The sequence below is a fragment of the Epinephelus lanceolatus genome, chromosome 9, assembly GCF_041903045.1.
Source record: "Epinephelus lanceolatus isolate andai-2023 chromosome 9, ASM4190304v1, whole genome shotgun sequence".
NCBI classification, from domain to species: domain Eukaryota; kingdom Metazoa; phylum Chordata; class Actinopteri; order Perciformes; family Serranidae; genus Epinephelus; species Epinephelus lanceolatus.
This window is the reverse complement of record NC_135742.1, coordinates 1633578-1661459: the sequence shown is the minus strand read 5'-3', so window position 1 is coordinate 1661459 and position 27882 is coordinate 1633578. Positions and strand designations below refer to the sequence as shown.

The 27882-nt window shown below is 42.8% G+C and overlaps 1 protein-coding gene across 1 annotated transcript; it reads left to right on the top strand.

Moving 5' to 3' along the window:
- On the top strand, nt 1-26291 carry slc71a2b (solute carrier family 71 member 2b). Its single transcript, XM_033619909.2, has 12 exons — nt 1-327; nt 3681-3773; nt 5252-5314; nt 10182-10309; nt 16295-16409; nt 20044-20262; nt 21285-21398; nt 21594-21665; nt 22934-23046; nt 23223-23320; nt 23546-23688; nt 23793-26291. The coding sequence occupies exons 1-12, from the start codon at nt 271-273 to the stop codon at nt 24033-24035; spliced, it is 1458 nt and encodes a 485-aa protein (XP_033475800.1). The 5' UTR covers nt 1-270; the 3' UTR covers nt 24036-26291.
- Nucleotides 26292-27882: the final 1591 nt, after the last annotated feature.

Below are 27882 nucleotides of genomic sequence, written 5' to 3'. Positions count from 1 at the left end.
GGGGAGCTCCGGTGGATACACCGCGGTGACAGACAGTTAAATTACAATCAGGGCAGGCAGAGGAATTTGGGAGGAAAACGAAAGCCGCCCCCTTTTTCCTTCACAGTTTACCGCTCCGTTAACACCGTCGAGTCTCCGGTTGAGGTCCATGTTAGCACAGACACATAGTTACAGCTGACACCGCGGGACACGCTGGAAGAGACGGGGACACCTCCGCAGGATGCCGAGCACCGTGCACGTGAAGTGAAAATCGTTTCGGCAAGATGTGAGATGAACCGGGAGAAGACAGCGACCGAGGCCAACGACATCATGTTGGTCCGGAGCTCGGTAAGAACAAGTGCGCTAGCTCGGTGTGTTAGCATCACTGTGGCTAATGTTAGCCGCTCCGTACGGTAACGTTACATTGAAATAAAGCTAACGAGCTGGCAGCAGCCGGACTGTGATGTCATGGCCGCTTGTTAGCGGATGCTAACTGTTAGGTTACATCAACACAGGAAGCTAATCAGAGGGTTAGCTAGCTGCAATCAGAGCTAACGATAATTCAGATCAGTTAACTTAAGCTAGCTAACTAGTTCTGTCAGTTAGCTAGTTCCTGTTTACTTCAGGTGAACCTCAGGAAGATGTAGGACTGTTTCACGGGTCCAAACATGAACTGTCCTCACTTCCTGTCCGGAAACATGAAGCTCAGGTGGTACCTGAAGACAGTTTGTTCACACCTGGAGACATGTAGCTTACCAATTAGCTTTTAATGCTGCTCTGTGTGTGTTGACAAATGTAAACACACAAGCCCAAACTGCTTTGAATGAGTTAAAGCAGCGGTGTCAAACATACGGCCCGTGGGCCAGAAGCGGCCGCCACCGGGTCCAGTCCGGCCCATAGAGGACCAGACTCAGAGGGGACAGGTGTCAGGAGCAAGTTAAACAGTGTGTTACCTGCTTCATGTAAAAATCTCTTCAGAGGCGTTTCCAGCCTGACCATAATAAGCCCTCTGATACAACCATGAATACTGACTGTGACCATGTTTAAAGTTACTCAATATTGTGTTAAATAATTATCAATCAGCTGCTTCAGTTCAAAAGAGTCTGTATCAGGAAGTGTGTGAATAAATACACATGTAATAACAGTGAGAAGCAGACTGACTGAATGAGGAGACATACTGTGGAAATTGCACTTATTTTTCTTGAGACATCTCAGGCTGTTCATCTGTTTTATTCAAGGATGAACGTCTACAGAACATTCTTGTAATTCTTTACACACTAAAAAGGGAAATATTGGAGCTGATGGTTCTTATTTATTAGTTATTGTGCGATGGTTTTATTGGTCCAGTCCGTCTGAGGTTAAATTGAGCTGTATGTGCCCTGTGAACTAAAATGAGTTTGACACCCTGAGTTAAAGGGATAGTTTGGAGCATTTGCAGTGGGGTTGTGTGAGGCACTTACCCATAGTCAGTGTACAACACACAGTCGACACACCTCCAGTTTGGAGAAGCAGGAACCTAAAAAACCAGTATCAGTCTAAGTGCACACTATAATGAGAGTATTTTACTGCTTCACCTTAATGTGAGACACTGTCTGTCTTTCTTTATTTTATTTGATAGGGACGATGCAATTTAACATAATCTTGTTCTGTTTCTGTAACTTTCCTTCTTGTAAATAGGGTAGGCAATAATAAGCTGTTGTTTCAGCTTACGCCTTTTCGCCCATACTTAATATAGAAATCCTAATTGTATGCATGTAAATATCATGTTCTGTTGAATGGACGAATAAATTACTACTACTACTACTACATAGCTTTAATACAGAGTATGAGACTGATGTGTTGCACACAGAGTTTATAGTTATTGCATATTTCCAACTCTTGTTCCTAGTTGGGTTTTTACATGTAGGCCTGAAATGTTATTAAAATGCACAGTTGTAAACATCATAAAACCACAATACACTATAAAAATACATTAACCACAATACACCACTACACTTACACTAACACCCCTTAAAAACTTTGACTGTGATCAGCTGTTCTATCTCTGGAGATCGACTGTTGGTACATTTGAAAACTAATCTCAGGAAACAAAAGTTAATGAAGCTGTCAGAGCTGAGAAGAGTGTATCGCCACCAGACGGGCTTTTTGTCCCTTATTTTCAGTGCCTGATTGTATGAAGATGTGAGGTGTGTGATTGTAGATGGTGAGCCCATACTGTCATGCAGTTTGAATACTGAGAGAAAATCACAGAGTGCATGAATAACTGGGCTTCCTGTGTGGGCATATAGTGCCTTATTAATTTAGAACAATTAAGGTTAAGTGATTTCCAGCTGGAAAATAAAGCCATCATATCTCTCTCTTCAAAGCCAGACTCCATAGATAAAACCAGTGATGTAACATCAGTGAACACTGGAGCTGCTGGTCGACTGCTGCCTCCATCAGTTAGTGTTTGTGTTATTGTGTGACTTTGGTGTTTAAAAGCGTCAGTTCAGATTCACCAAAGTCACGCAATAACTCAAACTAACTAACTGACTGAAGCAGCAGTCGACCAGCAGCTCCTGAGTTCAGTCAGCTAAAGTTACTGTTTTTCTCAGTGGAGTGTGGTGGGTTTAACAAGAGCAGAGGTGGGGAACTGAAACAGCTTCCCTGCTGGAACAGGCTGTCATATTGGAAGATGAGACACTGAAAATACTCTGAATATAGAATACACTTTAACTGATATTTATTTTTTTAAGGTGGCTAAAACACATTTTGTTGCTGACCCGTCCACAGTAGTACATTCATTAGCTTCTGTGTCGTCTCCAGCCTGCTTCTATAAACTGGGGGGGGGGGGGGGGGGGGGTCAACTAACATCTACTATACATAACACACTGACTGTGGATAAACACCTCATCCAACACACTTTAAAAGATCCAAACTGTCCCTTTAATGCTGATTTTCTCCAGATAAATTCACATGTAATCAATTCATCTGCAGCTCCTTTATGTCAGCATCCTCCAGCTGAAAAACAGAGCAGTCTTTGTGCACTGAAGTTGCCTCCTGCTGTAACATATAAGCTCATTAAGTAATGAATGCGGGTGTTGACCTGTCAGTGGAAATGACAGTAACCATGGCTGCACAGAATCATCTCATCCATCCAGCTAATGAAGAACAAAGTCCAGCGGAAAACTGGACTGTTTGTTCTGAGGTGCAAACACACAATCTCATCCACAGAGTCCAGGTGCTGTGACTGATTATTAGATTAAACATCAGTTATCTGTGATCAAGTCCAAGTCTTTGTATATTCTGATTGCTTTCTTACAGTGAAATAAAGACAAGAAAAGCAACAGAGCATCACATTAGAGACGCTGATGCAACACAAAGTCATTGTGTTTGTATGATGCGTGACTGTAGAGACTAGGGAAGTTGCTTCAGATTAATTTTCAGTGGTTGCAAGTCTCAGGTAGACCTGAATATGTTCAGTGCTTTTCTAAATCTCTGATCCAATGCGTCTTAAATTGAGAAAAGCAATCTAAACTTTCTGGATCACCAATATGAGAAGAAACCATAGAGAGGTCATGGTTCCTGTGATGTGACCATGCAGTCATCACACTGGGGGTAAACTGCTGGTAGAAGACATGTGTTTTGATCAGATAATACAGGAAGTGAGGTTAATTCCCACAGATGAATTGTTAATGTTTCCGCCTCTCCTCTCGCCGCAGCACGGCCGAGGCCGAGCCAGAGTGACTCATGCGGTGGTGGTGATCTTCCTGGAGTTCTTCGCCTGGGGGCTCCTGACAACGCCCATGCTAACCGTGAGTACAGTGGCTCCTGCTCCTCAGTTAACGCTTCACAGTTCGGGTTTGGACATGCAGACCGGAGGAGCCGGGGATCGAACAGCCAATCTCCTGATTAGTGGACGACCTGTTCTACTTCCTGTTCTACTTCCTGTTCTACTTCCTGAGCCACAGCTGCTCCCCAGTATCATTAAAGATTGACAGTTAACAGCTCCACAGCAACATGATGATATGATATATGCTCAATATTATAATAGTCTGAGACAGGATGGTACAACTCAGTTATTGTGTCCTCAGATAAGGAGTGTGGACTTGCACATATGTGATTGGATGATGTCACATTTCACTGCAGCTAAAGTCGAGCCATATGAATTTTTTTTTGTCTGTACTGCGTTAGCGTTGCGTCATACACTGTGATATGCAGATTGACGGTTGTAATACTGTTTCCATTGTTTATTTATCGTCTGTGAACGCAGGCAGAACTCTTCATGAGCTCTTTATGTGCCTCCACGCTGACGTTAACCGTGGCAGGAGACAACATGTTGTCAGGTTGTTCGTCACGTTATTGTGAACACGATATCTCAAGAGCACCTCGTGGGAATGTCTTCAAATTTGGCACAAGCGTCCACTTAGACTGAAGAATAAACTCAGTAAAATTTGGTAGTCAAAGGTCACTCTGATCTGTTTTTGGCCTAAGCTCAAGAATTTATACACTTTTTATGGCAACATTTCAAACAAATGTCTGACAGGATAAAATATGATATGATGACATTTTATATCCAAAAGGTCAAAGGTCAACTTCACTGTGACATCATAATACTCTGCATAAAACACTTTCCTGTCCATTACTCAGCATTATATCTCAGGAACAGAAGGGGAGACATTTGGTCAGATCAGGGCTGGGTTAAAATAATCGATTTATCGGATTCAAATTGATCTTCATCTGAATGACCTGATATCTGTCCATAAAACCTGAAATTGATCTTTTTAATTTATACTTTTTTCCCCACCAGTATTAAACAAGCGCCGGCTCGACCGTAGTATTGAGAAGCTCAGACATTAACAGTTCTTTTATCTGTAACTGTTGGCTCATTGTTTTTATAATTTGGTGTAATTTAGACGTTGTGTATGGTTATCGGACTATGTGACCCTGAACTGGACGCTGAGATTGAGAGACGTCTGACTTTAGGAAACAAAGCAAACGAGTACATTCTCCAAAATGTCTGTGTGTCCCTGCAGTTTGTCTCCAGGGTGAAATGAGTTTGATGAAACTTTCCTGACCTTCAGTCCTGTTTTATCTCCATGTGTTTGTCTTTCAGCAAAAAAAAACACATTCAGTGTGTGTTACAGTGTGTGTTTGTGTGTTCGTGTGTTCGTGTGTGTGTGTGTGTGTGTGTGTGTGTGGAGAGAGTATCAGAGGTTACAGATGATGTTTAGATATATACAGTCTGTTCTTCAGAGAGATCAGACGTGACCTTTTTGTTTTGTTGTTTCAGGTCCTCCATGAGACGTTTCCTCAGCACACCTTCCTGATGAACGGCCTGGTTCACGGGGTGAAGGTAAGACTCCTCTCACACACCACACATCACATTCAGATAAAACTCTGACAGATCCCTGTTCCAGCAGAATGTACATCACATAAACAGAACAGAATACAACATGAAGGTAAATATTTCACAGATAATAAAAGACAAAGTGGTGATGAGAAGACGTCACCTCATGTGTTTATTATGCAAGTGTCTGCAGTGTAAAGAAATGAATGTGCACTTCAGCAGCATGAACGCAGTGTTTCTCCTACACACACGTTCACCACAGAATCACACATTTAAAAGCGTTAACATGAAATATTACGTTGACTCATACAGTTGAGAAACAGAGCTGCTGTCACAGATTGGCAGGGATACACGTTTGGGCCTCGTGTCCACCAGAGCTTTTCTTCAAAGCTGAAAACTCCAGGTGCTCCTCAGGAAACGACACCTGGGAGTGTTTGAGAGCGCTGTGGAGGTGCTGCGTTTTTTTTTTCAGCTGTGTCTCGTTGCTATGATACGGAATATCTACAGAAGTGAACATGTCAGGGCGAGGAAGAGTACCTGCTGTGGGTGAGGGGAGGGCTGAAGCATGTTGGGAGAGTGGACGGACCTGGTCTGTGTGGGTTCATGAGAGGAAACATACAGTACAGGCCAAAAGTTTGGACACACCTTCTCATTCAATGCGTTTTCTTTATTTTCATGACTATTTACATTGTAGATTCTCACTGAAGGCATCAAAACTATGAATGAACACATGTGGAGTTATGTACTTAACAAAAAAAGGTGAAATAACTGAAAACATGTTTTATATTCTAGTTTCTTCAAAATAGCCACCCTTTGCTCTGATTACTGCTTTGCACACTCTTGGCATTCTCTCCATGAGCTTCAAGAGGTAGTCACCTGAAATGGTTTTCCAACAGTCTTGAAGGAGTTCCCAGAGGTGTTTAGCACTTGTTGGCCCCTTTGCCTTCACTCTGCGGTCCAGCTCACCCCAAACCATCTCCATTGGGTTCAGGTCCGGTGACTGTGGAGGCCAGGTCATCTGCCGCAGCACTCCATCACTCTCCTTCTTGGTCAAATAGCCCTTACACAGCCTGGAGGTGTGTTTGGGGTCATTGTCCTGTTGAAAAATAAATGATCGTCCAACTAAACGCAAACCGGATGGGATGGCATGTCGCTGCAGGATGCTGTGGTAGCCATGCTGGTTCAGTGTGCCTTCAATTTTGAATAAATCCCCAACAGTGTCACCAGCAAAACACCCCCACACCATCACACTTCCTCCTCCATGCTTCACAGTGGGAACCAGGCATGTGGAATCCATCCGTTCACCTTTTCTGCGTCTCACAAAGACACGGCGGTTGGAACCAAAGATCTCAAATTTGGACTCATCAGACCAAAGCACAGATTTCCACTGGTCTAATGTCCATTCCTTGTGTTTCTTGGCCCAAACAAATCTCTTCTGCTTGTTGCCTCTCCTTAGCAGTGGTTTCCTAGCAGCTATTTGACCATGAAGGCCTGATTGGCGCAGTCTCCTCTTAACAGTTGTTCTAGAGATGGGTCTGCTGCTAGAACTCTGTGTGGCATTCATCTGGTCTCTGATCTGAGCTGCTGTTAACTTGCCATTTCTGAGGCTGGTGACTCGGATGAACTTTTCCTCAGAAGCAGAGGTGACTCTTGGTCTTCCTTTCCTGGGTCGGTCCTCATGTGTGCCAGTTTCGTTGTAGCGCTTGATGGTTTTTGCGACTCCACTTGGGGACACATTTAAAGTTTTTGCAATTTTCCGGACTGACTGACCTTCATTTCTTAAAGTAATGATGGCCACTCGTTTTTCTTTAGTTAGCTGATTGGTTCTTGCCATAATATGAATTTTAACAGTTGTCCAATAGGGCTGTCGGCTGTGTATTAACCTGACTTCTGCACAACACAACTGATGGTCCCAACCCCATTGATAAAGCAAGAAATTCCACTAATTAACCCTGATAAGGCACACCTGTGAAGTGGAAACCATTTCAGGTGACTACCTCTTGAAGCTCATGGAGAGAATGCCAAGAGTGTGCAAAGCAGTAATCAGAGCAAAGGGTGGCTATTTTGAAGAAACTAGAATATAAAACATGTTTTCAGTTATTTCACCTTTTTTTGTTAAGTACATAACTCCACATGTGTTCATTCATAGTTTTGATGCCTTCAGTGAGAATCTACAATGTAAATAGTCATGAAAATAAAGAAAACGCATTGAATGAGAAGGTGTGTCCAAACTTTTGGCCTGTACTGTATATTTATATAAACTCACAGTATGTTGACATATTTTGTTGTTCCTGTAAGATGTGACGGTTTGTCTTTGTGGTATTTGTCCCTCCTCAACTGTGATGGAACGACTGTGACAGAAGTTGAACAGTTTAAAATTCTAGATGATCAGAAAATAACTGTCCAACAGGCAGTGCCGCTCATCACAGACTTCCTGCTCAGCACCTCGTCACAGCTCTGGTGTTTGTAAGGTAGCGTCCATACACAGCGCTCCCATTACAAAGAATTTTAAAAATACACTGGCCCTGAAAAAGACGCTTTGGTGGGCGACGGGCCTTAAAGGGGAGTTATACTTGTGCAACAGACCCTACGCCATAGCCTGTAGCCATTGTAAGCATTTACAACTGTGCGGTGGTGTGTCTGTGTCACTCTGCGGTTACACCTCCAAAACACTAGTCGGTGCTGAAGTTCCTGTGAAGTGCTGTAAAGTTTATTGATTCAACACACACATTAAACACACGTTAAACACACATTGAACACATTAAACACACGTTAAACACACATTGAACACATTAAACACACGTTAAACACATGTTAAACACATTAAACACACGTTAAACACATGTTAAACACATCAGACACACGTTAAACACATTAAACACATGTTAAACACGTTAAACACATGTTAAATGCACGTTAAACACATTAAACACGTTAAACGCACGTTAAACACATTAAACACACGTTAAACACATGTTAAACACATTAAACACACAGTAAACACACGTTAAACACATTAAACACATGTTAAACACGTTAAACACACGTTAAACACATGTTAAATGCACATTAAACACGTTAAACACACAGTAAAAACATTAAACATGGCCTAATAGCGACAGTGTCAAACACAAATCAGCTTCACTATAACTCGCAGCATTCACAGACAAACACTTGTCTTTATCTGGACACATTTTCCAAACAAATACAACATGCTAACATTATTAGCACAAGTCTGTGGCATCTTACATTGTATAAATTAGCCTAGTGACTAGCAGAGATTTGCTCTGCTCATATTTCAGCCAGGATAAATCACACACAGTGTGTGGAGGCTTTATTGTCTTCACAGTTTATTGTTTCTTATCTGTGAAATTAAAGTAAATCAAAGCTTTGTTTCCACTGAGGGAAATGGTTTCAGCTCACAGAGACAGACAGGAGGTCTGCGTCACTGTGACACTGTGGAGTTACATTTACACATCGACGTAGAGCCTATGGCGTAGGCACGATGTCGATTTGACGCAGCCTTACTCTCGAGATTGTGATACCTCAGCTCTGAAGCTGAGACCAAGTTCTGATCTGATACCAGAGCTGTTTTTGTCCAACATTTAGGATGTGTGAACCTCGCTATGTGGAGCTCAGCGGCATCATTGTGATGGATGTTGTGAAAACTGCAGCCCTTTGTGACCGCCTGAATGAATAGATGAATGAATGATGGAAAGGAAACACTGACTTGTATAATGACAAAGAAACTGGTTTGGTCAGGTCACAGCCGACACCGACTCACTGAACGATGTCAGTATCAGTATTCCCACTGCACAACAATCCCACTAACATCTGGTCATATCTGGCTTTTGTATTTAATGGAAAAGGTTACAATCAGCTTTCACACCCGGGTCAAATGACTCTGCAGTAGAAAAGGGTATTTACCAGTGATGGAAACACAACACCCAGGTGAACGTGCTAATTTTAGCTCCTTTACAGGCGAGGTGCAGTAACAACCAGCACATAGTACTGTCACTCTTCATGCTCAAACGTATATCCAAATTTACTTGACACCAAGTCAAGTAAAAGATTTAAAAAAGAAGTACTCAGTTACATTTTCACTGGCCTCCATGCTGCTTTCTACTGCTTACTAACCTGTTTCCAGGGGAACACTCTTCAATACGACACCGGTCCGTCCGTGATGTTGAATGTGACACATCAGTACAAAGAAACAGAAAGTCATACTCGTCTGCTGCAGAGTTGTGCGCACGGCTCTTCTCTACTGGCATTGGATCAGGAGTCTGTCGCCTAATTCAGTGTGGTATCCCGTGTTTTAAAAAAACCATATGTACACGTACTAATTTTGGTATTAAAGGGATATTAGTGGTCCAAGTGTTAAGGCACCTGTCATGAACCAAAATCTTGGCATTTCATATCCCCTCTCTCTTTTCCCAGTTCTTCCCATCTCTGTTGGCCAACTATCATAAAATGTCCTTACTACTTTTTTCATCATTAATAAATCTGCATATTATTTTCTTGATTGTTTTGTCCATAAAATCGGAATAACGTTCATCAGATGTTGAATTGTCTGGTTTTGTTGGACAAAGAGTCCAAACAGTTTCCTGTCACATGAGACTAAGAAACACAGCCGATTCTCACATTTGAGAATTATTTGTCAGGTTTTGTGCTTGTAAATGATGATAAATTTAAATTTGTTAATCAAACTGTTTGGGATTATTTTTATTTCCATTAATTGTTAATCGTTACAGCTTTAAGGGGTAAAAGAAATGGTACATCATGACCACTGTGACTCTGACTTGTGTTCACAGTGTGGAGACTTTCTTTTTTATGTGTTGTCACTGATGTTTCCTGGGTGTGTGTTCTTGTTCAGGGCTTCCTGTCGTTTCTGTCGGCTCCTCTGATTGGTGCTCTGTCAGACATCTGGGGCAGGAAGTCCTTCCTCCTCATGACGGTCTTCTTCACCTGCGCCCCCATCCCCTTCATGAGGATCAGCCCCTGGTGAGATGAATACTGTGTGTGTGTCTGTGTCTGTGTGTGTGTGTGTGTGTGTGTGTCTGTGTCTGTGTCTATGTCTGTGTGTGTGTGTGTGTGTGTGTGTGTGTGATCATGTTGGTGTGAAGCAGCAGCAGAGTCTGATGAAAACGAGGGACATGTAAACAGTAATTTAACTCTATATATTAATATCATCAGATCATGTTAAATGTTTCACGCAGCTGATTCTTTTCAGCATTGTCAGATATCAATCAATCAATCAATTTTATTTATAAAGCCCAATATCACAAATCAGATATCGCTTTAAAACAAATTATTATTCAGAACTTTCCCCCTAAACGTCTGCAGCTCGTTCTTCTCTCTGTTGTTAAGACAAACGTGATGTCATAGAGTTGATCTGAACCTAATGATGTCATTACTGAGCGCTGTGTGAACTTCCTGTACAGCTGCTTGTACTGTTCATGTATCAGACACTGATCCGCTCTCTGTTGTCCGTCAGAGTTCAGCTGAAGTCAGTTTGTTCCTGGAAATCATTTAAACTGATGCACTGACCTCAGATCAGATCAGATCAGGTTACAGCTCTGCATCACTGCTCCGTCTCTTCTTTGAATAAAGGACTCTGGAGGCCTGTTTGTGAGCACGGCTGCAAACCAATGCTAACTTCAGTTTCTGATGAATCTGTTGAGGGTGATGTCATCAGGTTTTGTTTCCTCCAACCAACAAACTCAAAGAGATTCAGTTTGATATAAATCTGAGAGAAGTCTGACATCAGAGGAGTGGAGGAGGACAGTTGGTGTTTTTGCTTGATTCAGTATGATTTTGGTCGTGTCTGGGTCCTGGCTCAAAAAGAGGTGGAGGTGGTACCATCCTGATCACATGCACACACGTATGTGCACCGCACCCTCAGCTTCCTCAATGAAACACTTTCACAAGCAGTGTCTTTTTGGATTTTTAATAATTATGTGATCGGACAAAAAAAATGCGGTTATCATAAACTGTGACCTGATTGTGAAATGATTTTGTGTGTTTGCAGTAATAATAGTTACTGAAGTAACAGATCACATGACCTGGTGAAGGTGTCCGACACTGGGAACATGTTCACAAATATTCTAATATATATGTTTAATATTTTGTGAAACATTTTTATTGTGATGGCAAAATATTATTTACACAAATGTAGATCTGCTGTTTTTGAAGCATTTAAAATGTAAGAACTTATATTTTAAGTAATCCCCTCTCACACTATTACAAAACAGTTTGATCATCTTATCTTCTAATTTAAATTTTTTTGCTTTCCTCATTAGACTACATGTGGCAGACATGTTCTCTTATGTACTGAACATGTTTCGATGTGATGATCATGCTTTACAGATGTCTGTTTGACACGTTGTAGTCTCAGAACATGATGGCAGTCTCACACACACATAGAGGTGCATTGAGCAGCGTTCACAAACCCTGTATCCAGCTGCTGTTTGTAGCAGCATTCATAAACTACAACTGGCGACAAGAATCTATCATCAGCGGCAGGGAAGGAGTTTTGTTGTGGTGGTAAAGACGTAACAGGTGGAAACACTGTGGCGCACCAGGCTGGCGGCGGGCCCTGCTTTGCTTTGGTTCCAGAACAGATGACTGTTTTCTTCCTCTGGCAGTCTTGGCATGCCTCTCCCGGTGCACTGTGCTGATAACGATAGCGCCACCATATTAACATAATACCGTCATTGCAGTTACAAATGACCACATTACTATAAATCTATGAGTGCAACAGAAAATGGTGTTTTCCATTATGACTCCTGACAGAGTTTTGTCAAGAGTTGGAGGTGGGACAAACTTTGATGAAGGCAGCCGCCTCCTGATTCTCTCTGCAGGAAAAACTCTGTATGTAGGGATGTTACAATAACATTTTTTCTTCCCGATACCTGAGCTTGTGTATCAGCTGACACAGAGTTTAGATCCGATACCGCTGTCTCTAAAAAAAATGAACCGCTGTATACTGACCCTGTATGGGATTGAATTGATGGCTGTCGTTGTGCAGCATGGCTCAAGTTAAACTGGTGGGACTTCTTTGCTGCTCTGAAACGGAAGTTGTAAACTGGTGCTTTATCCAAGTGTGAAACTACTTTAAAGTTTATTAATATTACGTGGTGTCAGATTAGTGCATTGACTCACATACTCACCGATACCTGAGCCAAGACTTTAGGCAGTATGGGAGGCACTTCTGATCCTGGTATCAGTGTTGAAACAACTCTAAATATATGAAATGATATCAGACTGGATGTTGGACTCAGCAGCTGAGTTTCTGTTAGAACAGGAGTCGGCAACCTGCGGCTTCGGAGCCACATGTGACTCTTTAGCTCCTCTCCAGTGGCTTCCTGTGGCTTTAGAAAATAAAATCATACAGAAGTGAATAGCAGTTATTATTATTATTATTGTTTTTTTTACATTTAAATGTTATATCTATCATTGTTGTAGGCCTACAGAAATTCTTTCATTCTCTAATTGTAAAAATGTGTAGCCTACACACAGAATTAAGTTTTTAACATTTTGTCAACTGCGTCTTCGGCTGGCACCTTTTCCTCTAAATGTTGCTGAGGTCATGTCTAAATGAACCTCAGTGGTGGTGCAGTACTCTGTTACCTTCAGAATAAGACTCAAATATGTTGTGCGGCTCCAGACAGATTTTTCTTTTCTTAATTTTTGGTTAAAGTGGCTCTTTTAATAGTGCAGGTCAACCTCGGTGTTAGAAGCAGCTCTCAGAGGGAATAATGTGGTTTTGAGATCAAATAAGTTCATGTTGTGATTTTTGTTCCTGAATATTAATTGTACTGTGAGTTAGAGGTTTGCGGTGTCCTCATGAGTCTGATATGGAGCTGTAAAGATTTAAATCCTCTCTGTTGTCAGTAGCTCCATGGCCACTGGTATTGTTCCAGCGTGCTTCAGGCAGTGGTCCAGCCCCTCCTGAAAACAAACAACTTAGACCCCTCCATGTCCAGCAACTACAGACCTACTTACATCAATCTGGGTTTAGGTCCGATCATAGCACAGAGTCTGCCCTGCTGAAAGTGTACAATGACCTACTACTCTCTGTCGAAACTGTGGCATCCTGGTTCTTCTTGACCTCAGAGCTGCGTTCTACACTGTGGATCACAACATCTTGATCGAACGCCTCCAGTTTGGTGTCGGCATCAGTTGCTCTGCATTAGACTGGTTCACTCCTTCCTGTGGAGTCCCTCAAGGCTCCATCTTAGGTCCTATTCTCTTTTCTTTGTACATGCTTCCTCTCGGCCAAATTATTAAAAAACATAACAACTCCTACGCTGACGACTCACAGCTGTATCTCCCTATCGAGCCTAACCACAAGTCTAGTGTTGCCAGTCTCATAAACTGCCTCAAGGACATAAAGAACTGAATGGCACAGAAGGACGAATCAGAAGTTGTCCTCTTGGGCCTCCCTGACTCCATTATAGGGATTTCTGACCAGCTCAGTAGCCTCTCTAACTATGTTAAACCCCATGTCAAAAATCTTGGTGTGACATTTGACTCCGCCTTTAAATTTGAGAAACAAATAAATGCAGTAGTAAAAGCCAGCTTTTTCCAACTTCAAGCCATTTGTCTCCCTCAAAGACCTGCAGACAGTCACCCACGCCCTAACCTCCTCCAGTTTAGACGACTGTAACTCTCTGTACACTGGTATCAGTCAGTCCTCTCTGTCCCGCCTCCAGCTGGTTCAGAACGCTGCTGCCAGTCTCCTCACTGGTACCCTGCCTGTAAAATTCAGAGTTGACTCTTAGGTTTTCCTGTTTGTGTACAAAGCCCTTAATGGTCTGGCCCCGTCCTACATCTCAGACCTCCTAACCCCCTTTTCTACGCCCAGGTCCCTCAGGTCAGCTGACCTGGGGCTCCTGGGTGTCCCACACTCCAGATTTAAGCTCAGGGGTGATCAAACCTTTGCTGTGTCTGCCCCCAAACCTCCTCCCAATCAGATCTGCCCCCTCCACTGACTCATTTAAGTCCAGACTCAAAACCTATGTTTATTCATCAGTGTTTGAGTCCCCCTGATGTGGTTTTCCTTGATGCTGCCTGTGTGTGTGTGTCGAGTCTCTAAATGTGTGAGATGTGTACCTGACAGTTATGTTGCCTTTCGTGTGTGTGTTTTGTAGCATTTTATTCCCTTTGTTTTTAAATGTGCTTTATAAATAAATTTGAGTTAAGTTGAGAAATTAATGTAAGTGATATTGATAGGTGATAAATGATTGTAAGTCATTTTTTAAAGACAGAAATGCTAAACTCAGTGGTTGCAGCTGCTGCTCTGTGAGGAAGATACTTCTGTTTTAGACTCTGAGAAACTCGTATGAACATTTTCTTTACAGCTTTCTGATGTTTCATAGAATAAAAACCAAATTGCTAAATCAGTGCAGACAGTGAGGTGTGGCGCTGGTCTGATGTCTCAGAGTCAGTGGAGTCAGTGTAGACTCAGCTGCAGCCCGCTGGAGTTTGAACAGTCACATGTTGTTCATGTGAGCATCTGAGGATCAGCATGTACTCTGCAAAGCACAGAGCAGCCGGCAAACATGTTTAAACTAGAAACCACACTTTCCTCTCCTGCTGGTCGCAGCACTCAGCGTCACAGCGTTCAGGAGGTCTTCATGTGTTTGGTTGTTTGTGTTTCTCAGTGTTTTTCCATTAAACATAAGCAGATGATTATTGTAACAGTGCATAATACTTGAAAAATAATTTATTATATTTATGTTTATGTCTCACCAGACAGAATATGTTGTTCGATTTTTGTGTCTGTATTCATAGTTTCTCTAAAATCACTGACATTTTAAACACACTCGAGGCAGTAACTGGAGATCAGCTGATATTAACTCATTTGATGATGCTGAGACTCTGCAGCCTTCATCAGTCACATGTTTCATGCATCACGTTTCACAAACACTCCAATCAAATTAAACTATTTTTTTGTCTATTAGTCAGAAGCGATGATGGCACCAGTTAAATTTTTTAATCTGGATCACTGCTTGGAGTTTTATTTTGGCATCTTACTTGATGCAGGTTTAAAGTGACAGCAGGGCTGCAAACTATCAGTTATTCTCTCATGTGATCCAGCGTTACTGGGCGCTGTGGAAAAATAAGACCTTTTATTTTAGTAATTGTCTGGATAAGAATAGAAAATAGAAAAGAGAGTAAGGAAAAATGTTTGTGATTCCATACTATCTCCCCTTTTTTGTTTTCTAAAATACAAAATTCAGATTTTCTAGAAATGAACTGATCATATGAGCAGAGTGGTTTCTAGACAGCCAGTGCAGCCAAAATATTTACCACTGTGTGTGTGTGAGAGAGTGCGGGTCAGAGCGAGCTTGATGTCGTCAAAAGCAAGGCAAGCAGTGTGACGGCAACTGAATGCTCACGCTCCTGCACTGAGCTGCCTTTACGCCTGCAGTACAGCTCCGCCCCCAACACGTGCCTTATAACTGAACCACAACCAGCCGTCCATGACCAAATTAATTTAAAAGAAAATGCGGTGCTGTCTTTGAATTGCATCGATACACAGCACCACAAATAACCAAATATGAAGCTGGGCTGAATATTTAACTGTTATGCATTAATATAGTTATCATGCTCCAAGTTTCATTGACAAGTCACCATTTTAAGAGACATTAGTTTTGGATTAATGGAATCTGAAAACACTTCGCTTTGACGCCTTGTAAAGTATGTTTTTAGTGGGGACATGGTGATGATGTAGACGACACCAAACGCCTCGTTAAACCACCAGTCTGTCTAATAGCGTGATTATTATCTACAACATAACACAGCTCTGATGACCTGCTTCCTCTTCCTGAGACTGAAGAATCGGGACCTTGAAGAATTCAGGATGACGACAAAGTTCCACTTTCCAATGAGACATCCTGAGGATTGTGTGTTGTCCTGCTGTGTGTAATGTGTGTGTGTATAATGTGTGTCTGAACGGCTGCTTCCTGTCTGTGTGTGCAGGTGGTACTTTGCTCTGATCTCAGTCTCAGGGATCTTCGCTGTGACCTTCTCGGTGATCTTCGCCTACGTGGCCGACATCACAGAGGAGCACGAGAGGAGCACGGCCTACGGACTGGTAACTACAGCTACACACTGCAGCTACACACTGAAGATACACACTGCAGCTACGCTCTGCAGTTTTAAAGGGATAGTTTGGATTTTTTAAAGTGGGTTGTATGAGGTATTTGTTCATAGTCGGTGTGTCACCTACAGCAGATGTCGGACGTCACAGCTCCACTTTGGAGGAGCAGGCTGGAGTCTGACATGGAAATGGGGGTCAGCAATAGAACGTATTTTAGTCACCTCAAAAAATTGGTATCAGTTAAGGGGTATTGTATATTGAGAATGTTTTCACTGCTTTACCTCTCTGTCAGACGGCCTGTGCTGATGTGGAAGCTCTTAACGGCCTCAGTTCCCCATCTACACTCTCGTCAAAGCTGACGGACAGTCGGCCGCTTCAACACGTGGACTTAATTAATCCGGAAAATGATAGGTAGCTGATTTGAATCTGATATTCAGTTGAAGACCTGGGACTGGTTGCACAAAACACCTCAAGTTTTCTCCTTAAGTATGACACTTACGGCTTCATTCCTCCTTAGCTGAGGGACTTATTTAAGGATGTTGCACAGGAGGGAAAACAAGAAGGCATTGACTTCACTGCAAGAGATTTTACAGCGGTAAAAGTTTCCATGAAGTGTGTTTATGTGCTTGGACTCACACTGTGACGTCCTGATATTGTCTCACAGAGTCTACTTTATAGATAGTAAAACAATGGCAGAAGAAAAGACGACAAGAAAACCAAGCTGATTCCCAGAGGAAAAGGTTTAACTTCTGGAGGAATACAATAATAGACAGCACAAGCTAAAAAGTAAATTTGATCCCCAAGTAAAAGAAAAAAACGAGTGTGGGAGGAGAACTGCAACGGAAATGAATTCAGTCGAATCTTAAGTGTAAAATCAAAAGCGAGTCCGTTGGCTTCTCCCGTCTGCAGAACACTCTGCTCATGATGTGTTCATTTTTCTCATTTATGGCCATAAAATCGATCATGTTGTGACACAGTCAGAGGTACCTAATTTTTTTATTTTTTTTTTTGCTAAGTTGCTGAGGTCTTATGTGCAGTGGTTTGGGGATTCCGTCAGTATAAGACCAAGACAAGGAGAAAACCTTAAATGTTTAAATGAACATTTTAAGGAAACCTAAAGGAGAAGACTTGAGGGTATTTTGTCTGACTGATTTTATTTTGAGGAAACCTTAACTGGGACTTTAAGGAAAATCTTAACTAAAGGTGTTTTGTGTCTCTGGATGAGACTCTGATTGTGTGTTTGCACCTCAGAACAAACAGTCCAGTTTTCCGCTGGACTTTGTTCTTCATTAGCTGGATGGATGAGATGATTCTGTGCAGCCATGGTTACTGTCATTTCCACTGACAGGTCAACACCCACATTCATTACTCAATGAGCTTATATGTTACAGCAGGAGGCAACTTCAGTGCACAAAGACTGCTCTGTTTTACAGCTGGAGGATGCTGACATAAAGGAGCTGCAGATGAATTGATTACATGTGAATTTATCTGAAGGAAATCAGCATTAAAGGGACAGTTTGGATCTTTTAAAGTGTGTTGGATGAGGTGTTTATTCATAGACACGCCCCCAGTTTATAGAAGCAGGCTGGAGACGACACAGAAGCTAATGAATGTACTGCTGTGGACGGGTCAGCAACAAAATGTGTTTTAGCCACCTAAAAAATTAATCTATTAATCTATATTCAGAGTATTTTCAGTGTCTTGTCTCCAGCCTGCTTCTCCAAACTGGCGTCGTGCTGACATCTACTGTACGCAACACACTGACTGTGGATAAATATCTGTACAACCCCACTTCAAAAAGAATCTATTCCTTTAATCCCTCGGTGTGTGTGTCACTGTGACAGGAAGTGGGTTTAACTTTTTGTCAGAAAACACTTTCACACAGCAAAAACAACCAAAGAAACCAGAGCCTCAGAGCTTTACAGATGAACCCACCTCACAGCTGTGGTACCTGACTGAGTGTGATATTATATAACCACATAATGGAGCAGCGCTGCAGCTCGTGTATTCACAGTAATATCATATTGTGTGTTTATAATGGAGGTCCTGCAGAGCTGTTTCCTGGTGTTTCCTGCCATTATGGAGATCTGCACTGAACCGGGGTCACAGCCAGGACAGGAAGTCCCAGTGCACATGGACTCTTTGAGTTGTCTGTGTGGTTTATGTCGAGGTGTAGAGACCGATAGTGATCGTGTTCACAGATACAAGCTGCTGCAGTGCATTCTGGTCTCTGTCTCCTGCTGTGGGTGGATGCTGGGTGCACTGTGGCTCTGACACGGCGTCCTAGTGCGCTGTTTTGAACTCAACTTTGAAACTCTGAATTCAGAGCTGATCTACTTCCTGTCTGTCTGTGGGACAGATGTGACGCTCTGACAGCTCTGCACTAACGTGATCAACTTCTCCTCCATATTTATCACACACTGATCCTTACTGAAGAAGGAAAGACATCTGTCGGCTATGATTGGTCGGTCCCCGTCACATGACATGCGGTGTGTGCTGCTGATTTCAGTTTACCTCAGGGTGCAGCCATCATGCTTTGAAAAATAGGTGCTCGAGAGCGCATGGGGTCAGCCTGGCACCTGCCGCGTGTCTACTTTAAAGACAATGAATTACAGGGCACAAAAATCACGGCATGTGTACGGCTCCTTATTCTGACGCTGGCGTTGGAAGCACCACCATGGACGAGGAACAGCTGAAATGAGGAGTTACCTCTGGGATACTTCCTTATTTCACTACAGACACCTGAATAAGGAAGATGAAGGTTTCTGTGAAGACGTGTGTGGGATCCTCAGCAGAGCTAGCTTGTTTTATAAAGCGGAGTTGGTGGTATGAAGCAGTCTGGGAGCTACAACCTGCGATAGTACTGTTGTGAATATAAATAATAAGGAAGTACGTACTCACCATCTTTTCAGTGTTTACTCTGAGACACAGCTGCTGGGTGACTGGTTTGTTTCCACGACGTGACGGACTTCCATATTTGACGGATCTCATCCGATGTAACGTGATGCGACATGATAGTCTGACATTAGTGTCCAGTTAGGACACGGTGAAAGTGACAACACAACCTGCCAAACTCTGCTTTAGCAGCAGGTCGATCAGTTGATCAGATGTACCATAAACATTTATTATTTCCTCACTGGATGAGGTCACAAATGTGTTTTTTATTTAGGACATTTAAAAAAGACAGGCCACCATTGCTGTGAATAAATCCTCAGGTCAGAGACTTGATCAGCTTTGACTTGTCGGATGTGTGATGCTCCATGAAAACACCCATTTAATATGCACAGAACATGAGTTTATAATCAACGATACGTGAAGTCAGTAATTTGTTTACGGACAGATTAATGACCACAGACACACACTGAGGTTTCTAACATGCGCTCAGGTCATGTGACTGCAGCTTGTGACCACTGAAGGCTTCAAGAAGCCGAGCTGCTGCTCTCGTGTCTCCACTGCTGAACTAAACTCATGTGTTGATACAGTTGATAAAACAGCTGGGTTTAGATTCAAACGCACAGAAAGTGAAAGTTTTAAGTGAGATTTAAAGAGTTCAGTCATCAGCTGGTGGAGTTTTGTTCCTCAACTAACAGCCTGAGTAAAGTTTAACCTCTCTTCTTCCTCTCATCAGGTCTCAGCGACCTTCGCGGCCAGCTTGGTGACGAGCCCGGCCATTGGGGCCTACCTGTCCTCACAGTACGGCGACAGTCTGGTGGTCCTGGTCGCCACGGTGATCGCCGTTACCGACATCGCCTTTGTGTTCTTCGTGGTCCCCGAGTCGCTGCCAGACAAGATGAGACTGACGTCCTGGGGCTTCCCCATCTCCTGGGAGCAGGCCGACCCGTTCGCTGTGAGTTCACAGACACTGAAACACGACAGAGGGGCAGGGCGGGGAAACAAGAAAGTCTCTATCTCAGTCAGTGTTTGGTTTGTCCGAAACATGGCGGTGCAAGGAGACTTTTTACACAAACTTTCATTAACTAAATGTTTCAAGTTCAGTTTTAGTAATAAAAGGTTTGTTCAACCAACAACAATCTTCTGTTTATATTTAAGGATCACTCTAAATGATGATAAGATAAATTCTGTGATACCATGAAACTGATCTTTTCTGAGACTGTTTTCATACACTGAATATCTCATAGTGTTGCAACCCTGCTCTCTGTGCAGATATAAGTCTCATTCTAAGGTAACGAAAACAATAATTATTTTATATTCCATCTCTGACAGTATTTCCCCCTGAGTCCTACACACTGGAGCTTTAGGCTTCACTCCCTTCAAAGCCAGACTCCATTAACAAAAACAGTAACTTTACCTCACTGAAGACAGGAGCTGCTGGTCTACAGCTGTGTGACTTTGGTGAATCTGAATTAACACTTTAAAACTCTAGTTGTCTTCATGGGGCCAGTAACTGATATAGTGTTACTGATAAGTGGTGCAGAGACACACAGGATGTATAAAACTGTAGTTGAGTGTTTGAGGCAGGAGACATGGATGTGATTCCTGCCAGTGAACCAACAGGACTTCATAAATAGCCTCTTTATTAATAACTACACTGGCGCGCGCACACACACACACACACACACACACACACACACACACACACACACACACAGAGGAACATGTTTGTCTCTGACTGTTTAATTTGGAGACGTTAACAGCAGTAGATGATTCTCAGAGAGACACACAAGATAAATCAGGTCTCAGTGTTCAGAACAATAAAAACTGATAAGCTGAGAGGTTGTAACACCGTCAGGGTGCAGCATCGATCCCTGAGGTACTTAACGTGTCTGCCAGACGTCAGCTGATGATTGATTGATTGATGACAGATGTATTGATGAGTTGTACTGACGGCTGACGGTGTTGTGTGTTCAGTCTCTGCGTCGTGTTGGCAAAGACACCACAGTGCTGCTGATCTGTGTCACAGTGTTCCTGTCCTACCTGCCTGAGGCCGGACAGTACTCCAGCTTCTTCCTCTACCTGAAACAGGTGACTCTCACACACACACACACACACACACACACACACACACACACACACACAGAGTAAAACCTTTCTACATGTTGTGACATCAACATAATGATCAGGATGATGGTGACTGATTCTTTATTCTAAAGCACGTCGTGTGTGTCGGAGCTCCTGTCAGTGGTGAAATGTTGTGAGATGTTGTGTTGTGTGTTTCAGGTGATCGAGTTTTCTCCTGCAGCCATTGCTGCCTTCATCGCCATGGTGGGAATCCTCTCCATAGTCGCTCAGGTACACAGACGGCCAGCCGACAGCATCACACAGGAGCAGTTACACAATTTATCCAAACACAGAAAACATGGATGTTGGAGACAGTAAAACAAACAGAGTGACAAGAAAATACTTTTTTGATTTTGACCTTCTGTTAACTGCAGAGATTTTATCATGAACACAAAGAGGATGAAAAGTAAAATGACAGCAGTGATACACGACCTTGGAATTAATATCTCTTTTTCAGAGATCGTCTCTAGATCTGAGTTTTATAACCTTTTACTCGCCAGGTGCAGCGACACATTTTGACAAATAAACGCCTGGTCTGGTTGCTACGCATTTTTTTTATTTTTATAGAAGATCTTTGGATGCATAAAACTGGGAGCTAACATTATTTAGCTGCTTAGATCACACAAATACAAATGTTTTAGCTTTAGTCACGATGGAGATGCTGCACATCGTTTGCTAATTTCATTTTATAGAAACCATGAGCACCAGATTTACGGGCATGACGAGGAACAAGTGCTTCCTTGATTACACAGAAAGTAATTTATATTCCGGTCCACCGATCAAAAGCAGCAAAGTGTTTTTCATAAAAATGAATCCATGTAATGAGTGTTGTTTTAACAAGATGAAGTGTTGTGTCGGTGCCGTGATCCTCGGGTGCCCTGAAACAAGTGTCATTACATAACTGATATGTTGTTCAAACCCTAATTTGAATAACAAAGTAGGATCTCTGACTGCAGTCACAACTAACGAGTAATATTCAAATATTCAACTAAATAAATAATTTATTTAATATTATTTCCCATCTCTGCTGAGCAAAGGTTTTGTATGAAAGGTATTAAAGCGCTCTCCCATACAGCTGCCTGTCCTAGATCTAGGCCTGATGAGTTCAGTGATTGAAGCAAATATTAGCTCAGGATGCTAACTGACCTTTAACAGTAACCATCATTGATTTATACAAATGGCTTTATTGAATCCACACAGACACACACTGTACCTGAACAGTCCTCTGTCTAACTGATGTAAAACCAGGAGACGCCATCATGAAGCCGAAACATTTAAAATATACATTTCTCTCTTTTTGCTTTTTGTTTTTTATTGTTTAAATTAATTTATTATTTTGGTCAGTGGGCACAGGAAGTGATTTACAGCGCAAATATGATGTTTACACACAGTCAGTTTAATAGTTCTTATAACATTGTTTCATATATCAGAAAGATTCAACACTCAGAATGAGGTAAAGTAATGTTAATATTATGTCTGTGTGTCTGTCTGTGTTTCAGACTCTGTTCCTCAGCGTGTTGATGAGGACCATAGGTAATAAGAACACAGTTCTCCTGGGTCTGGGCTTTCAGCTCTTCCAGCTGGCCTGGTACGGCTTCGGCTCCGAGCCATGGTGAGTACACACCCTGTGTCTGGTGTTAGCAGGGGTGTAAAGATCCATCCATCTGGATCAATATATCAATTCAATTATCGAGTGTAATCGTCTTTGAGACAGATGGTCCTGAAGTTTATAAAAATGCTGATGGTTTGGGTTCAAATGGAAACAAGGTTGTTTGTGTTGTGTGTCAGGATGATGTGGGCAGCAGGAACTGTAGCAGCCATGTCCTCCATCACCTTCCCAGCAGTCTCTGCTCTGGTGTCGCACAGTGCGTCACCTGACCAGCAAGGTCAGTACACCTGTCTGTCTGTCTGTCTGTCTATCTGTCTGTGTGGTGGGAAGGAGAATATAAATCATGGGAGGAAGATTTTTACCTTCTCTTGTGTCATGATGTGAATTTTTCTGTGCAAGGTTTTTTTTTTGTTTTGTTTTGTTTTTTTTGCATATTGTTTGATGTCTGAACCCGTCTTTACCTGGTGTGCGTGTGCATGTGTGTGTCTGTGTGTGTGTTCAGGTGTGGCCCAGGGGATGATCACAGGTATCAGAGGTCTTTGTAATGGTTTGGGTCCGGCTCTCTACGGCTTCATCTTCTTCCTCTTCAACGTGGAGCTGAACGACATACAGCCGGTGCCAGGAAGGACCTCACAGAACACAGAGGTACACACACACACACACACACACACACACACACACACACACAGGAAGTCCACTCACCTCACCTGAGATCACAGACTTTACAGAAACCTTCTCTCTGTCCACAGAAGTCTCTGATCCCCGGCCCTCCCTTCCTGTTTGGAGCGTGCGCCGTCTTGTTCGCTCTCCTCGTCGCCATCTTCATCCCCGAGCACCACCGACTGGCCGACGTCAAGACCTGCTCCGCCCGCAAGTCCAGCAGCACCTCCTCGTCCTCCTCCGCCGCACACGCTCAGAACTCCAGCCCTCTGGCCACGCCCACCAGTGATGCGGAGGACATCGAGCCTCTCCTACAGGACAGCAGCATGTGACTGACAGCCGGCCCGGCCATTCACAACACTGAGGCCGTTAGCACTGTCTGCTAAGCCCCGCCCCCTTCAGAGTCAACCGTATTCAGCTTTTATTTTTTTATTTCTTCAGACTGTTGAGATTAAAGAGCCAGAGCGCGTTAGACGGCAACCACGCTGACGACGTTTATTTATTCTCTTCGACACGTTTGATCAGTTCTGGTTTCTTTATGGGTTCGTGTTCAGACGGAGAAAATAAAATGGCTTCTTCATGGTCCTTCTTTTCTTCTGCTGTGACCTTAATCTTTGTCATCGCTGTTGTCCGCCACAGCAGCAACAGCGTTTATTTTACTAATAAATTCTAACCTTTTTTTTTTTCCAATTTTAATCACATTCTGCGTCATTGTTTTAACTCCTGAAGCCATCTTTAGCACCTGCCCAGGTGTGTTGGTGCAGGTGTTACCAAAGGGCTTTACGTCGGTCACCGCTGCAGGATGTTTGTCACCAGAACCCCGTTAAAGTAAGAGCTGCTGTTTAGTGCCAAACAGATAAACTCAGTGTTCATGTCAGATCCAATCGCTCTTCACTGAAGTAGGAAATGTGATTTCAGGCCTTTTAGCAACAAAACAAACTATTAACTGCAGATAGATTAATGTGTTCTCCCTCCTGAACGCCATGTTTACAACTCAAAGCAGCGTCATGGAATTCATAAAACAAAACGACCTGATTTCAGACATCGAACCAAAAACACACTGACTTTGAGACGAGGGAACAGGAAATGCTAACATACTAATTTCTGTGTTTTAGGACTGATTCCTGCAGCGCTCTATAATCTTAAAACACGTCTAATGTTGCACAGAATATGATCCTTGTGTCACTAATTTAAAATCCAGAGCTGCACTGCGACATCGTTCACTAGTCTCATGTGACTGTAGCTGGTGTGTGCAGCTAGTTGATGGCGTAAGTGTCTAATGTGCACGTAAAGCTAGCGAGCGCTAACAGTTTGCTGATCCACACATGCCTGTTAAGTATGTGTTTAATAATGTACGGCTGCCAAACCACAAATCTAATACACGGCTCAAGAGAAGCTCAACAGAGAGGAGACCCAAAACAAAACACAGAGTGATTAATGGAGAGAAACATGAAATAAAATAAATGATATAATATAGTCGTGTTTTCTGATGAAAGTCAGTTTTTAGAAGAGCAGACGGACCGTGCAGTGTGATCAAATCTCGTTCAGCAGGTGTAGATACATGACGGGGATGTCTCGTGAAAACTATGCTGAGTTACTCTGACGTACGTTGAGTTACTCTGACGTACGCTGAATTACTCTGAGGTAAAACGCACCATGAACTGCTTTTTGTCCGTTTAACAGTTTCTGAAATCCATCAGTCTGGTTGCCGTCTAAACCCTCTGGAGTCAGTTTGCCTTCCCTCTGTGTGCTTCACCCAACTCCACCTGTCAGGTCTGCAGAGGTCAGGAGATCAAACGCTCCTCGCTGTTCGGCACCAGCGGGGAGGTGGAGGTGCGTTGGGTTCACTGCACAGCTGACACCAAGTGTCCCCAAAACTACGGACTGTTGTTTTACCTGAAACTCTTCAGCAGGACGGAGGCACCGGAGAGAGGACGGTGAGGTCAGAGCTGCTCGGCATTGTGGGATGTGATGCAGGAGGGATGATGGGAGTCGCCTGTTCCTCTGTTGTCGCCGTTTATATTTAACCTCCGCAGTACCGACTGTTTTTACTCTGGATTTTATTTTAATTTTTTTAATGTCTGCAAAACAACGAGACTTGTGGATATACAGTTACCATGACAACGGACCGTCACTCACACTGAGCATGTGCAAGCTCGGGCCGGCTGTGACGTCATCGTCCTCTCCTGCTGAGTGTTTTCATACTTGAGGACAAAAACTAGAAACATTGATATGTTTATGAAATTATTTCAGACAGTGTGAAGTGCTTATAGAGGCGTTCATACGGAGCCCGGCGGCGTCACGGAGAAGAGAAAGAAATATAATTTCTAAACACGATTTACTGACTCCTGCTCTGGCTCAAATATCATGTTATGTATTTTATGTCCTCCTGTGATGCAGAGGGCAGGAAACACCTGCAGTCAGACTGATTTTAACGAAGCGCTCCAGTCTTTATGAGCCACGTGACGTCCACAGTTCTCCTGTAAAATGTGTTCAATGGATCTGAAAGACGCAAGCGTTGTGTTTTACAAACAGAACCTGAAGTATCTCCACATATCTGAGTCTGAATTAAATCCAAAAGTTCCAGAGAGACAGTGAAGGAATTGCACCTGGCGATACTGACGACATGAAGCTCAGTAGTTTTTGTCTCCATGGCGTCTCCGGGCTCCGTGCGCTTTATTTATCTCACTGGATCATATCTCAGTATCACATCTATCGATGTTTCATCTGTTCTTCTTGTGTTTGAATACTTGAAGTGTTTCGAGCCTGTCAGTTATCTTCAGGCTCCTCCTCCTCCCGCCGCCCACCTGACACCGTGCAGGACGAATCAAGACATAGTTTGAACATTTGTTTCTGATCGTCACCTGTGCCATGAACGTTCTGTTCTCGTCGTCTTCAGTCTGAGTTTTAAACCACGGGAACGTTCGGGGTTCGAGGGTCGGCGGGTCGTTGAGAACCAAATGGTGCCATTCTTCTTCTTCTTTTGCCTTTTTTTGTTTTTAGATGTTTTTTAAGAGGTCAAACCACATGTTTCCAAAAACAACCCACCCTTCCCTCCTCAGTCTGAGCTGGTACTGTGCTGTTGCCATAGCAACGGGTTTGTTACTGTATTTACGCCAAACTTTACCTGGCTGTTCAGAACGGAGACAAGATGGCCGACAGTTTTCTTCTCTGGTTAAAGATGAAATTACCAGACCCCATGTCACACCTCACCTCTCACCCAGTGCATGCTGGGACAGGCTGTGGCCCCCAGTGACCCTGAGTGGAGCGGACCTGAGGTGGTTTCTCATGTTTTAGTCTGCTGATTGATTTTCTCCTTACTGTTAAAAGAAGTCGAGAACGGCCGTGCTTGGGATTATTTTTCAGATCCCATTATCTTCAGATCACAACTTATTTTGTTATCTTGAGAAAACCAAAAAGAGGTTTTTGTTTCTAACGACGTAACTTCAGCAAACAAACTTCACATTTAACCCCCGACTAACTCGAGTTATGAATCGTCTCGACCATCATGACGGAGATCTCAAAGGCTGAATTCAGGTGATAAAATGAAGCAGATACTCAGTGTAGAGTTGTCAGTAATCATCTTGTGATCTCGAGAAAACAAAAGTCTCTTTCTGGTGATAAATGTCGTCCTTTTGTTTTCTCAAGAGTCGACATAAATGAACCCATCAGGTCCAGAAGACAACCTTTGTGATCTCCAGATAACACTGTACCTGCAGTTATTTGCAAAGAATAACTGCAGGTACGCCGTCCCCGTAGAGAACATCTGCAGAGACTTCAAACATCACTAAACTCAGAAATAATTACAGATTATTTGGATCCCTGTTAGCTAACGTCCGAGCATCAGCTTGTCTCCGGCGGTCTGACATATAAATCTCACAATTAAACATCTCCATGTTGGATGATGTTCATAGTTTCCAACATGAACCTGAATGTAGCATCAGTGTCGTCACAGCTGCAGAAACACCTAAGCGTCCTGGTGTTGATGATGATGATGATGATGATGATGATGTGCAGCTTCATGAAGCACAATCATGTTACAACCAGAGTGGATGTGTCTGAAGAGTTCTAAAATTCAGTCTCCTCATCTTTAAAACATGAAGTATTATTTTAAATTTAGCTCCGTCAGCTCGTCTGACTTTTGTTTTTAAAAACCAAACTTTTAATCTTTAATCTCGA

Bases quoted from the DNA above. Each gene is read 5' to 3' on its own strand.
- slc71a2b (XM_033619909.2), top strand. From the start codon at position 271: ATGAACCGGGAGAAGACAGCGACCGAGGCCAACGACATCATGTTGGTC. The intron at 23,047-23,222 runs GTGAGTACACAC...GTTGTGTGTCAG, and splicing joins GGCTTCGGCTCCGAGCCATG to GATGATGTGGGCAGCAGGAA. The intron at 23,689-23,792 runs GTACACACACAC...CTCTGTCCACAG, and splicing joins GGACCTCACAGAACACAGAG to AAGTCTCTGATCCCCGGCCC.